Source organism: Castor canadensis, chromosome 16 (genome assembly GCF_047511655.1).
Source record: "Castor canadensis chromosome 16, mCasCan1.hap1v2, whole genome shotgun sequence".
NCBI lineage: Eukaryota > Metazoa > Chordata > Mammalia > Rodentia > Castoridae > Castor > Castor canadensis.
In genome coordinates this window covers 62439551-62454445 of record NC_133401.1, presented here as the reverse complement: position 1 = coordinate 62454445, position 14895 = coordinate 62439551, and the positions used below count along the sequence as shown (strand labels likewise).

General features: G+C 48.3%; 1 protein-coding gene across 3 annotated transcripts in view; it reads right to left on the bottom strand.

Moving 5' to 3' along the window:
* Window positions 1-14895, bottom strand: part of Acsl6 (acyl-CoA synthetase long chain family member 6) — a 60409-nt gene that overhangs the window by 27287 nt on the left and 18227 nt on the right. For all 3 annotated transcript variants that reach the window (XM_020180527.2, XM_074057235.1, XM_074057236.1), the window contains exons 3-10: window positions 12537-12651; window positions 11835-11899; window positions 11466-11567; window positions 10826-10925; window positions 10124-10302; window positions 9028-9060; window positions 7601-7652; window positions 1270-1343 (exon numbers count right to left, since the gene is read on the bottom strand). In XM_020180527.2, the coding sequence (XP_020036116.1) occupies window positions 1270-1343; window positions 7601-7652; window positions 9028-9060; window positions 10124-10302; window positions 10826-10925; window positions 11466-11567; window positions 11835-11899; window positions 12537-12651 (720 nt within the window). The remainder of the gene's footprint in view (window positions 1-1269; window positions 1344-7600; window positions 7653-9027; window positions 9061-10123; window positions 10303-10825; window positions 10926-11465; window positions 11568-11834; window positions 11900-12536; window positions 12652-14895) is intronic.

The window sequence follows — 14895 nt, the reverse complement described above, 5'->3', positions numbered from 1 at the left end:
AGGCTTCCTGGGCCACTTGGGTAGAGATTCAGAGTGTTTTGGTTGATCGGCACTTTCTAATCCTTCCAGAAAAAGAGGTCCAGAGAACCCTACATCTATGCCAACTGTGGCTGTGTTAGGAGCTGGGGACAGAGGAAGAGACAAGGCCAAGTCCCAAATAGGTGGCTGAACCTAACCTGACAAGCCACAGCCCTGGATCAGGGTCTTAAGGGGAAAGCTGAGAAGTAGCCCAGCTGAAGAGCCAGTATAGGTCGAGTGTCAGCCCACATCTCGTGGATGGGATGGACCCTTAGGACCCAGGCTGCTCAGGTCAGGCAGAGGCCTGTACAAGGAGGCTCAGTTTTGTGCCACCTGCCTGAGCTCTACCTTGTCATAGAGGCTTTTACTCTCCTGGTGGCCTTTTGGACCAGTTTGGACAAACCTTGGGAACCTGGCTCATGGCTCCTAACCTGGATTCAGCCACCAATACAGTTTTCTACCAAAGTAAAAGTGTTTAGAGCATATACTCCATAATGCCATGAAGCATGTGTGTGGAGAGACAGTCTCCATGTGAAGAAAAAGCCTGACTTTGATGAAAATGTACATTTTTTTCTCCTGAAGGAAACTGCAGAATATACTCACCACTTCTGGAGAGGTCCTCTTTTCTTATGTGGGTATAAACACTAACATGCTTTGTCAGGCCAAGAGGTCAACCTTTTTGACTCTAGATTTACCTTTAAGCACACTCTATTAGTCCTTAAACACAAAATGACTGAATTAAACCCTAGCCTATTTAAAGAACAAGTTACCAAGGATTACCTTAGAAATAAAGGTGCATACACAAAAGCAAAAGGATCTCAATTTTTGAAGTTAAAAATGAAAAACAGATTCCCATGCTTTTCTTTCTGGGGTCCTAGTACTCTCAGAAATCAACTGAATGTTGTTGGGTATGAGAGTCATTTCAGTGTTTGGGGTTAAAAGCTGCGTGTGGTGGCACATGCTCTCATTTCAGCCCTTGGGAGGCTAAGGCAAGAGGATCATGAGTTCAAGACCAGCCTGGACTACAAATCAAGACTCTGTGTCAATTAAAAACAAAACTAAATCACAGTGTTTGAAGTTAGAAGTGGCTGTAAAGGTAGGGTTGTTCTATTGAGAGAAACTCCTGCCTGTGAATGGTAGCCCAGATTATATCAGGAAAAAAACAAAACAAAAGGAACAAATTTTTAAGATCCCTCTGAGGCCAGAGATTGTCCTCAAGAGATACCTGCATAGTAAGTTTACTTTATTCACCTCTGTCACTTTCAGAAAGCCTGAGAAATCAGCCACCACGTTCCCATGGGTGAGCATCGCACCTTTGGGGTTCCCTGAAAACAGAAGGCAAGAAGGGGAATTAGTTGGGAGCCCAGTGGCAACTCCCTGAGAACAGTGCCCAAGCCAGCAATGCCTGGCTGTTCCCTCAAGCCTCTGGCCTCTGGCTCAGCCATCCTTGAGATCCAGGCAGATGAATACTGCTTGTGGGACCTTCACTCTTTAGACCCTCTGCACCTACCTTGAGGCTCTTTACAGCTTGGGACCAAAAGGCAGGTGACATGGCTGCACAGATGGATGTCTCAGATCTGAAGAGTATACTACTTGGGGCACTTTACCCTCTCTTGCCTCCCTCAGGGAACACAGGCTTAGGCCTCCAGTTCCCTCACACACATCCACTGGTCTATCCTGCTCTCTTGACCTCAGCAGGGCTATCTGCTAGCAGAAAATTTACTGGCTGTATCTGGTGACTGGAAAGACTTCAGGCTTAGGGCAGGCTGGAGGTCAGCAGGATTGGGGCTCCCCTATTGCCTGCTCAGCTGCAGAGATGGGACAAGGATATTCTTGTTTTGTCTTAGCATGATTTTTCACTGCTGCTCATTAGGCCTAGTGTTCGGGTCCCTTGAGGAATCTGGGGTTGCTAGGATGACTCAGAGGATAGAGGCAGGTGAGGCCCAGGACACAGCAGGCTGGGGAGAAGACCAAACTGACCACCATTTCACACCAGGGTGGACACAACCCTGATGGTGCTGCTACAGGTCTGACAGGACTCAAAACCTAGCTGTGCCACTCACAGCTAGCAGGACATCAGTAAGCCATTGCTCCTCTTGAGAGAAACCACCTCTCAAGGAAACCTCCTCTTGAGGTTTCCTTACCTGTAAAACAGGGACAATAATGCCCACCTCATAAAGGTATTATAAGGACTATAAATATAATCCCTGTACAAAAGATGTTAAATTAAATGTTTCCACTAAGGCAGTAGATACAGTTGCTGTGAAACTCCAAAAGGGAGGGGGCAGAACACATGCAGAACTTACCCAGAAAATATCAAAACAATCAATATGTTAACTTTGCAACCCTTACCCAAAAGGAGGTAATAAAAGGGTCAAGTGAGTAGAAACTAAGAGAGTGTTGTACTAAGCGCCACTGAACTTGTTCACATTACACTGGTTAATTTGATGCTACGTGAATTTTCCCTCAGCGTGTGGGGAGGACTTAGAAAATCTGTGCAGAGGTCCTTTGGAGGGAGCTACACGTCATACATAGCCCATGAAAAGTGGAAGAATGAAGAGTCCTCTCTCCCAATCCCACACTGAAACCCAAGACCCTAATAGGAACACCTGAAGAGCCCAAATGTGCTCCCTAAAGCTGGAGGACCCAGTGAAAAAGGTGAAGAAGTCAGTGGTTACAAAAAGTAATGAATCCAAGAACTGGACACAGTCTACGAAAGGAATATCAGTCTGAGGGGTGAGAGGGACAGTGGCAAGGATGGTATATTAGAAGGCATCTGTCAGAAGGTCAGTCTTCCAAGGAAAAAGGATCCCCTCCCAACAGGGGAGGCAGTAAAGTGCACACAGAGGCCAGAACTGAGGTAGAGACAGCACCACCCAGCCCAAGATGAGCGCTATCTATGTCAGGGGAACTCTATGTCAAGAGAACTCAGGAAGTGTTAATCAAACACAGGGTGAGTTTTAAACACTAGCCCAAATAATTTTCCTACTTTTATACCCACTTACTTATTTTCCATCCCCACTTCAAACCCAGTGGGAGAGGAAAGAATCCACCCCCAGTAGGCTGGGGACAAAGGAGAAACAGCAGCAAGGAAAACAAAAGTTCTCTCTGCTGGGGAGGAGGAGGTCTCAATGAAGACTACAGATTCCTAGTTTGGATTGACACTTGTGATTCTGAGTTAAGACTGTGACTTGCAGTGGCCATGGGACTTTTTATTACATAAAAGTGACCAGAAAGGCCTATGATGTTTGAAGTTTTTATCCAGGAGCAGAGAAAGAACCTGCCCTCACTGAGCAAGTGGAGAGCAATGGATGGAGACAAAAATAAAGTCACTCTCATAATTACATCCATGAGACCTGCTTGCTCAACTTGTTGGTGACCCGTTTGGCAGAGATCAGAGCATTAGTTACAATCCCATCTTTGAATTCAGGAGACAGACACATCACTCTACCGAAGATGTGTGGTGGGCAGAATTTTAACCTGTGCTCTGGTACCTTCACTCATATGGTCACCCACGTTGATGACTTTGGGGACACAGGTTACATGATTTAAATAAAAAGTGACATATTTCTAATAAGTAGCTGTTCCTTTTGAAAGGAACAGCTTCCTTTCGAAAAGAAAAAATAAAAAAGCACAGAATCTGTCTTAACTCTGCCTGTCTTTCTTTCATCCCAATATTCTTCCTCAAGCCCAGCCCATATTAAGAGACTTAAGCCTGAGTCATCACTTAGATACAAATCCTACAGAATCCCAGGGCCCACAAAGTATTCTGAGTGTTACTTGGTAATTTTCAGCTGAGAATGCTCAGGTTCTTCAAATTTTTAAAGAACATTCCCCCAGATAATAAATATGGAGTCAGGGCTATCACAAAACAGAGCCTGTGCTATAGTTTTAGATCTGTGAGACTGGCTTGGCTGACTTTCTCACACCTAACATAACCTCATGGTAGAAGGTCTGATCATTTTGAGAGAAATTTGTCTTCAGTGATGAAAAACCTCCAAAGCCTCCATTCAGTTCAGGCCAAAACACTTACAATGGTAGTATTCAATCCTGCTTAGTTTGGTTAGGACTTTTTCTTTTCCAGCATGGTGCAAAAAGTTTGTATCTTTTAGAAAAGCATGTTTTCTTGCAGGTATCAATGTAATTTTATAAACTTCTAATGACCTATAGAATTTGTAAAGATTCCCTGAAACATTCAGATTATTTCTTCAAGTCATCTCTAGATGTGGTCCCCATGGATGAAGGAGAAGTGAAGGTAGACCACAAATTCTGGGAACAGACTACAAGGTCCAGTTAGGAGGTAGAAGATGAGCTTGTGAACAGGCTCTGCTTGCTTCTCTGACTCAGGGCTGTGTATGCCTCTGGCAGCATTTCTTTTAGACCTGATGTAGACAGTTTTCCTAGTTGCTCACATGGAGAAATATCATAAGCCTTCCTAGACAGACCTATGTGCAATCAAGTATGATGAACTGAGCTGCAGAGTCTCCTTTGGTCCTCTTTTTCTGGTGCAATGTCAGAAAAGGTCTGTCACCTAGCTCCCCAATGTCTCAGCAGTATGAGACCTGCTGTCCATTTCCCTCCTTCTGCCCATAAGCAGACATCTTCTCACTAAATGCCTCCATTTAACACCCAAGAAAACTGAGGCTTAAGAGTGCTTACATAATTTTACAGCTGCACAGCAAGAATGCTGAGAGGTACAGGGAGCATCAGCAGGTGTTTCTGTGGTGACATCCCCTGGGTACAATTTAGCCACAGACAGTGCCGACAGTTTCTGTTCTCTGTCCTCTTGGCTGTTCCTGCTCAGGCTCATTGGGAACACCTATGCTATCATTCCTCTTGTGCAGTGCTCCCAGGCCTTGCTCCCAGTCCATTCTTTTCCTCACTTGACCTTCCTTCAAATCAGTATTCTCTGTCTTGCTACAGATCCTCTGTGCATGCTGTTCCTTTTGCTGGGAACACCTTTTCCTCTCTTCTCGTCCAGCTATCGATGCTTCAAGAGTCTGCTTAGATTTACTTCCTTTGGGAATCCTTTGTGTTCTGTTGTCTTGACCTCTTGTTGGCAGGATACTTGGGATGCAGTATGCAGCTTGGGATGCAGACTCTTGAGGCAGTGATCAAATTGTAACTGGCTGATAACTGAGCTGTGAGATCATGACTACAAGGCTGTGCGCTGTCCAGCACTGTGTCCTCAGCACTTAATGGTAGGTCTGATACACAGAGGTTCTCAAAAAAGAAACTGAATGAATGAACATACATAAACTAGAAAAAGAGTGTCAAAGACATATAGAGTGAAAAGATTGTTTCACAAGACCACTGTATTTTCTTCTCCGGAAAGTGAAGGTACCTGAACTCATAAAGACACAGACTCCTAACTATCTTTCAAGGAAGCCAACTTCCCCAAATAGGTTGTATTATACACACAAATTATCTTTTTTTTAGGGGAGATTCAGTTTCCAGTCCAGTTAATAGTTGCTTGGAAATGACCAACCAATCACTCACCCACCCATCAGCCATTACTGGGTACAAAACACAATCTCTCCTCTTCCTGGACCTTCCTAGCCTGGTGAGGGGCTCTGGAGCATTGGCATTTTCTAGGAGTTTTCCTCAGAGTTTCTACCACATACTAGAAGGAAATCATCCTGGAATGATTCTGCCAGAACCTGGACCAAATGTCAGGTTCAGATCATATTTTCCATCTCTCCTGACTGAAGAACATTGTGGTCCTTGATGAGGCTGAGAGCCAGGATGCTCAGCATGCAAGGGAAGCTGTAGCTGGACTGTGATGCTGTGGACACATGTAGCTGATGTGCTGACAAAAGGAAGAATAAAAGAGCACAGCATAGGCTTAGCCTAAAGCCAAGAAAATCCAAGTGCATGACCCAGAGAGATGATATCAGGCCAAAGATCTGCTGGCTGCCCCAGCTCTGCCCTGGCACCAGCCACAGCTTTGGAGCAGGAAGCTTGTGACACTAAATCACAACCTATTTTTCAGGCTGTCTGCATTCTATTTCACCACACAGAGCTTGGGTAGGATGGCTCAGCTTTCAATTGGAAATCCAGTCTGAAAGGCACTGGACATGATGTCTGGCTCTCTCCAGCTGGGCCACATCACATGTCTGCCTCAGGAAGTCCTTTGCCAGATATGGGGGCATCTTCTGTGACCAAGTGACATGTTAAAAGCCTGAAGGCACTCTTGGAAGGCAGAGGTTCAAAGCTAAAGGCCAAAGCAGTGACCTGCTCTCCAAAACCATGTCACCAAAAATTTATATTGTAAAACTCATGACAAAAAAGACATTGTAAAGCTCTATTTAAAAAGCAACATAAGCTTGAAGAGCATTTTTGAATTTTGAGTTGGCTCTGGATGTCAGTCCCTGGAAAGTAAGGGCTGTATTACTTCTTTTCAAAAAGGGTTTAGTAGAATATGGTAAAAATCTTTAAACCCACTTGAATTAATGGCAAAAATCTGTCTCCATTCAATAAAGCCGTGTTTCTCATGATCCACTGACATAACTAATCCAGCTTATGGGGCTGGTCAAAGGTCTGCCAAATACCTTACAGCTGCTTCTGTGGGAGATGTAGAGACCCCAGTCCACTGTCTATTGACAGTGGCCAGTGTTTGGTCTGAAAGAAGGCTAGAAACCTCTTGCCCATTCAGGACAAAGCAAGTGACTTCCCAAGTCATCAGATGGAGTGACAGCAGTAGCAAGAGAACTGGGCAAGGAGTTTGGGGATGAAGATACAAGTGCTGACACCTCCACTTGCTGATATTGTTCCCTTGGAGCCAGCTCAGTGTTGAGCTGCTCACCTCACTGACTAAGCTAAGGCCCCAGTGCACAATGACAGGGTGGACAGGACACTAGACTGTAAAGTGCTGAGCCTGTGCCTAATGTGCATTCTGCCTCCCCCAGGACACCCTGCTGGACTCTTCCTGTCACGCTGATGTATGTGCTGCTTGGTTTGTGCCAGGCATGGGCCGAGCCATTTCTGCAGTGTCCTCTTCCTGACAGTCTTGCCCTTGGCTGCAGAGTGTTTGTACTGCCCATTCATATACCATCCCATCTCCTACTTGGCCCCTAACCACCTTCCTCAAGGTGAGAAACTGGGGACAGGGATGGCAGAGAACTTAAGTGACTGGTTCATAGCACTCTAGCAAGTAGCAGAGATGAGACTCAAACTTTTTCTTTCAGACACCAAGCCCCATATTCCTTACCCAGTCCCTGACATGAAGGCCAGACAAGAGCAGGAAGCAGGGAGGTGAATTGTTTCCCATAAAGAAATGACTGTCATAAGAAAATTCCTTCCTTTAGTATGTGACCCAGCTGCCCACCTAGGGCTCTGCTGGCTCAGCTCTGGAAAGCACAAGGCCCTGCCTATACTTCCCAATCCACACTGTCCATCTGCATCTGGCCACTCCCCATCCTGTCTGGTGCTATGTACTGGCAGTAGAGGGACCAGCATCTGGAGCCAGGCCCAGGACAAGGCTTAGCCCATCTCACAGAGAGTCCCAGAGACTTCCAAAGTCACCTGCCAGGCTGCCAGGGAAGGGTACAGGTAGCCAGGTGATCTGAGTGCCTCTGCTTACCTGTGGTGCCGCTGGTGAAACACACAATAGAGAGATCATCAGGCTGAGGGGGCTGGAGGGTTAAGAGAAAAGGCATGGTTAGGGAGACCCCGTGTGATTAGCCAGGGCCCCACCACTGCCCAGCCCCATACGTGCTGTAGTGGTGATGTGGCTGTGGGCAGTGCTGGGTATGTTTGCAGGCCCCATGCACTGCAGGTGGGCTGACAAGCTCCCAGGAAAAGGGAAAGAAGCTGAGTTCGTGGACATGGATTGGTCCCACCAACCTTACCCTGATCCCAGCACTCCTCTTTCCTCCAGTCTGAGCTGAATTTTCCTAGGTGGGGTTGGATTACAGAGGCCACATTCAGACCTCAACCAAAGACCTCACCTTTCTAGTGGGTATGGCCAAGTCCCCACATTCCTTCCCATTTTCTCCCAAATGTCTGTGGTTAGTCTTGGGAGCATGTGTGGCTCAGGAGTTGAGCTGCCCGTTGCATCCTCAAGACTGCTCTGCATTAAGCCCTTGTCCTGACACTGGGCATATGGCCTTCGAGTCACTAGGAAGAACTCACTGAGTCCATCTGCACATAGAAGATGGCTTTCCAGAGGTGGTAACATGTGAGTTGAAATGGAAGGGTGAGCAGGATTTTTCCAGAAGAAGTGTGTGTTAAGGGGGGGCGTTCCTTGGAGGGGTCCTGGGAGGAACTTGCATGGGCCCAAGCACAGAGGCACAGGAGATAGGGCATGCTGAGAGATCAGGGAGCAGCTCTCTATGACTAGAGTCTGGTACATGTGAGGTAGACAAACACCTAGGACTACCTCAGGAGGGCCCTGCAAAGCAGGGCTATGATTTGTTTAGACCTGTGTGAGAAAGTTCAGAAGGAGTGGTGAAGGGAGTGAAAAAGATTGAGCTACAAGAATGCCTAGAGGTCAGAGGCCCTGAAAGAACCCCCAAACGACCCCCATGGCCTAGCCCATGGGGCAGCTACCTTCACTGTGACCCAACCCCAAACAGTCATACGGTGATGACACACAGGAAAGTTCACAGAGAAAAGATGAATAAAGACAGCAGATGCCATAAGACCACTAGACCCAGTGGTCCACTTCTGGTTCTGTTCATCCCATCCCCTAGGGAGTTCACTACATTTGAAGGAAAAAAATAAGACTTCCTCAAGAAAGTTACTAGACAATCAAAGGTAGCCAAGACTGACTGCCATCTGTCTCCTTCTCAACCTCTGACTCTTGTCTCAGGTCCTTTCCTGGGCCATCAGCCCATAAAAGTCCTGGGCAGCAGAGCAGGCATTCTTGAGTTGAGCACAGGGCTGCTTATTAACATGGAGATGTTTGTCTGGCCTCTCTCCTGAGCCCTGTGTACAGTGAAGGGCTCTGCGAGGACAGTCCCTACCTATCATCTTGTTCAACAAAGACCTGCTAGAAGATCAGCTTACCACAGGAGCATGGTGATTTTCTTGGCCACAGTCCTGAAAGAAGAAAATACTGCTTTAAAATCCTCAAAGTTTTCATCAATTAAAAAAAAAAATTAACAGTCCAGTCCAGTAGGCCTTGCTCTTGTGCCAACGCCAGATTTCAGGATCCCCTGCTCAGACATAGTAGTTGTGGCAGATGCTACCTCAGTGGCATCTCCTCAGACATATGTCTAGTCTGAGGTCCCTGAAAGAGAGGGAGGACGTCTACAGGTCCTGAGTCCATCCTGTACATTATAGGCAGGGAGCCCAAGGCCCAGTGAGAGGCCAGGCACTGTGCACATGACAATGAGTTTTGGATATGTTGGGCTTAAGGTGTGCCCATGGTACCTCTGAGAACATGCATGAAAGTGGTTGGGTGACCTAGGCTTCTTACATGAGCATTCAATGCTGGGGGCTGCCAGTGCAGGTGGGGTTGATAAGTTGCTGAAATGTACAAGTGCACAGGTATTATAGGTACAATGAGAAGAAGATAGGGAAGCAGGAGAACTGAAGGCCCCAGGGGCTGAGCTCCAATAGAGCATAGTGTGAGTCAGTTGCTACTGAGCAGGGCCTGAGGCTCTGAAGGCCAGAATGCCCGGCATTGCCTCAGCAGGCCATGAGCTTCCAGAAACCTGGTGTCTCTGGGAAGGCCAGGAACAGCAAAAAATCAGTTCTGCTGGCTACTGGGTGTCTGGATCCCATCGGTAGGAACCTTTCCAAGACTCCTGGACCTCATATCTACCGCCTTTGGCTACACACAAGGGCTGACACTAGCTGGAAATAAGGAGACTCCAGCAGCTGTGTGAGTGCCTCCCAGGCAAGCACACTATCTACTTGCTGGCACCTAGTGCCATTGGCTATATGCCAGTCAGAGCCTTTGCCTAAAGGATGCCTAGGGACATCAACTGCAGGCCTCCTTCCACCAGCTCTTTCAAAGCATACCTTATCTTAGCACTCATACATTCCCAAGCACATAAAATGGTCACTTCTGAGGCATGAGAGGGGCAGGTCACCAGCAGTTCTGATTCAGCAGCCAGCCAGCTATGGATCAGCAAACAACCCAGAAACAGATTCTCACCTCCACAGCCTGCATGGACTTGATGACCACCCCGCACTTCTGTCCCCTCTCAGTTAGGGCTTCCTCGAATGGCTCCATGAGGATGATCAGCTTGAGCCCTGGAGTCTCCTTCTTCTCCACATGCTCTAGCAGAAGCATGGCCTTCTGTGGCTTGTCCACAATCACGGTGCTAATGTCCGCTGCAGGGACCACCAAGGAGAGTGAGGCTGTGTGGACACAGGCTGGGACTGCAAACAGCACATGCCAGGCAGCGATAGCACAGCTGTGTGTGCCATAGCTTGTACGTAAATAAAATGTGTGAGACAAGCTGTGGGGACCATGCATCGTATACACAGGAATGTATCGTGGGTCCTGGGTGAACCAAGGCCCTCCTGGAGCAGATGACTAATTTACTTCATACTCGGCCCCTATCATCCCAGGTCTGCCTGGGATATTTACCACCACAGCAATGATACCCAGCTGTCATGAACTTTGGAGGGTTGCAGCCTGTTGGAGGCTGGTACAGAGTCTCTTCCTTGATACCCCAGTCCTGTGGACAGAATCTTCAGGTGAAGTCTGATTAGAGATATCTGAGACTCAGTACAAGCCCAAGTGTTTTCTGAGAGCAGAAGCAAAGTGCTTCTTATGGATCTCAGGATAAACTGAGAGGCTAGGGGCTGGAGATAGGCTGCCAATGGCAAGAGGGATGGTGGTGGGGCTTACCTGTATTGATGATGTAATGGATAGCCCCAGGGCCCAGAGTGTCATACAGTGGTACCACCACCATGGAATACGTGTAGCAGGCCAGCTCTGCAATGATCCACTGTGGAAACACAAGGTCTAGGTCAGGGGAAAAACAGACAAGAGGACTGACTGTACTGCCCTTAGGCCCAGGAGAACAGTGACCCTGTGCGAGGCCCTATGCCCGATTCTCTGCATTCCACAAGGAATCCACAAGGCTAATGGGTTGTCCCTGTTCACCCATAGCCTTCGAAATCTGGTTTGCACCATGGAACTCTGTAACTCCTGGTTTCATGCCCAAACAGTCCCAGGCCCTGAGTGGACTTCTTCACCATGAATCTCCTTCCCCTTGGCCTCTAGGACATCTGTTTATGGAGCAGAGTGTGGTATGGATTGATCTTGTCTAGGGTGCCCTTTCCTGATGTGGGGCAGAACTGAGTGGGGGTGTCCTGGCCCTTGGGTCTCCAGTTTTTCTCTTGTCTCAGGTCCTACAAAGAGCAGTAGCAGGATCATTCCATGCACCCAACCCCTACTCCACTGATATCTCTAAAACCAGTCAGAGTCTACAGCCAAACCACCCCGAATGTGCCCGATCTTGTCTAAAAACAGGGCAGGTACTCACCTCTGGTCGATTTTGTGCAAAAACACCAATAAACTGATCTGTATGTGCTTTACAGTTGTGCTGGAGAAGTCCAGACCCCAGGAATTCAGCCCTGTTGGCCACCTGTACATAGACATAGGGAGGTGATGGGGAAACAGGGACTCTTCAGCTGAGGAAAGACCCATAGCGGGGAGTCCTACAGGTCTGACAGACCTCCTGGCTCCCTACCCAGGTTTGCAAAAAGTCTCTCGAGGATGCTGGCAGGAGTTAGGCATATAGACCATAAAAAAAAAAAAAAAGATCCTTTGAAACCCAGTAGGGTGCCCGTAAGTTCCACAAGGGCCAGATCCGTATGGGGAGACAGGGTGGGGTGTGTTTTGTATCACTCACCTCCTGGTAGGATAGCCACTGGTAAGGCTGGTTGGGCTTCCTAAAACCAAGGCAGGGCCCGTTCCCTGCAGAGAGACAAGCAGGCCTTGTGCCAGGGAGGGGGGCAGTGGGAGTACCACTTTCCCCTTCCCCTCAGACACCCTGTATGGATGTCTTATACTGTAGGTATCCGTGGACCCAGGTAAACATCCTCCTAGCTGCCTGTCTTACCCACTGCAGCCCAACAGGGCCTGAAATATGCAAACATGACATCCCTCAAGGGATCAGACAGGCCCAGGAAGAGGACTGATGCAGTAACTGGTGCCCACCATGACTTGTATGACAGTCTCTACTGCAGACCCAAAAGGACACAGACACTTGAGGGCCACTAAGAGAAGGTGGCAGGTTGCCTGTGTGTGACCATCTCCCTTTGCCTCATGTTGTGGGACTGCTGAGACATGTCAGAGGCTCAGGTTCAGCTGCCAGTCAGTGACCTGACAGCTCTCCTGGGAACAGAGGATGGGGCCTGAGGTCAGGTAGTCCTAAGGGCTGAAGCAAAGCTGAGGTCAGTTATGGGTCACATAATGCAACTCCTTCTCTGGTGGGAAGAGGGTCAGGAAGGGCTCCTCTTTGCTGACACAGGCACTGCTTACCTGCTGCATAACCCCCTTGCACCTGCCAATGCCAGCCATGGCCCATCCACATCCCCACAGCCCATCTCACCTGTGATGCTAAGCCCACGGCGGAACACCTGGTACATGGTCCGGGCATCATCGTAGTAGTGGGTAAGCAACTGGGGGCCATCCCCTATCACAGATCGCCGGGCCCCACCACTGTCCTACAAGTCAAACGCAGACCAGAGGTGCTGGCTGAGGTAGGTTCGGAAGTCAGGAATGGGCCCCTCAAGCATGCACAAAACTGTACACAGCTGGGATGCACTCCTGCACCACAAGTTGGGGATTGAGAGGTGCTCTGTGTATGCTCACACATGGCCTATGCACACCTGGACTGTATACACTCGATCTGTATGTAGCCCCACTCAAACAGGGTTGGTTAATACACACAGGCCCAGCACACCAGTGCCTCACATACAGCATTCACACATCAGGTCGGCATACAAAGAATGTCCAGAATTTTCAATAGCTCTTCATAAACAGTCATACAATGGAATGGGAAGCATTTGCTGTAGTCAACTATCTCCTGGCATCAGGTCCAAGGTGTCTCTTACGCCATCATCTGCTGCTCGCTCCTATGTCGTGAACCACTTGGGTATAGTCTTTAGCTAAGGAGGCTATCATCTACCACTGACACAGTTGTGTGAATGAGTTAAGGACTGAGCTGAAGGTGCTTTCCCAGTAACAGAAGCCTAGACGCTGTGGAGGGAGGATAGGTGGAGTTATGTTAATTACTGACTGAGGCAGGCAGCACAGTGAAATCCTGGACACTCACCAGTGCAGATCCATAGTAGGAAGGAGTGAGTGCGCTCTGTGCTGGGGCTAAGGAGAGGAGCTCAGCATCCTCCCCTGCCTCCTCCCTTCTACCCTATAACCCCTCCCCAAGCACCCCAAACCCAGAACTCTTCTGTACCACAGCTCTGCCTGTTCTCAAGTTCTATTTAGGCTGCTCTGAGCTGGCCCAGAGCCTGCCACTTCTTGGAACATTGGGTCTGAGGAAAAATTGTGAGTGCCACAGAGCAAACAGCCAAACTCAAAACCTCAAACAGTTCTCCACTGTTTTTGGAGTGGAAAGTTCTGTTTGGCCAGTGCTTCCTGAACACCAGGCTCAAGACAGACCTGCAAGGGAGGCTGGGGACATATACAATCAGACCTGGTTAGCACCAGGGGAATGACAAGAGACTGTGTGCCAGTTACAGAGGAAGCTAAAGTGGGCATGCATGTTGGAGAGGGGCTATTCAGCTGAGTTTGGAAGGCAACGGAGGGATTTGCCAGGCAGAATGAGGAGCAGGCAATGGCAGTCTCGGTACAGGCAACAACAAGTGCATCTGCATAGGGCAGAAGCTCAGGTGCATTTGGGGGAACTGTGGGCAGTTTATGAAGCTTCAGACAGACATGGTGCAAGAACAGGCCAGAGAGAGATGCAGACCAAGGCAAGGAATCTGGACTTTAGGTGAGGACAACGGAGCCAAGGGAGGTTTTTTTCTTTATTTTTCTTTTCTTTTTGGTTTAACTGGGGTTTGAACTCAGGGCTCCATGCTCACTAATCAGGTGCTGTGCCATTTGAGTCATGCCTCCAGCCTGAGGAGAGGGTTTTAAGCTACAGAGCGATATGGTCTGAACTATGAACTATGCATTTCACATGTGGCACAGAGTAAGTGCTGCCAGGCCCCATGTGATGGAGACACCTCTTGAATCTCTCACCTCATTTCCTACCACTGTGTCCTTTGCCTACTGCACTGCAGCCACTCTGACTTTCTATGCTCCTGGAGGGTGCAGGGAGAGGCCAGAGATGGGTATCTTCCCAGGAAACCTTAGTTTTTGTCCCAGCCAGACTTATGTTGACTCATTCTGTCACGCTAAGCCAGAGCCATCCCTCCCAGCATCCTGACTCCATCCAACCCAGATAGATGCCTGCAGTTGCCTCTTCATGCCTGCCCTGCCACTGTCAACCTTCTACAGCACAAACCCCCAAAAAATCCATTTTGTCCACCCTGAGGATCCCTGCAGCCTCTCCAGGTGATTATATATAATTATAATCATAATTATAAGCTGCTTATTCTCAGTGATTTCTCTACATTGTCCCTCAGATTCTTACCACATCTTAGGAAGTAGCTGCTCTTTTCATTACCCACTTTATAACTGAGGACACTGAGGCTCAGAAAGTCAAGAAACTGCCAAGAACAACACAGCTAGGCTTCAAGCCCAGGACTGGTGGTCCCCAAAGGTCATTCTCATCAACACTGCTAGCTGCTCTTTAGTCCCTCTCTTCTACCCAGTGCCCAACACCAATCATCATTCCCCAAAGCCACTATGTACTTTATCATATACCTGGGCCTTTGCACACATTACTCCTTCCGCAGGAAGGAGATCCCAACCTCTGTTTGGCCTGGGCCCTTTCTACCATC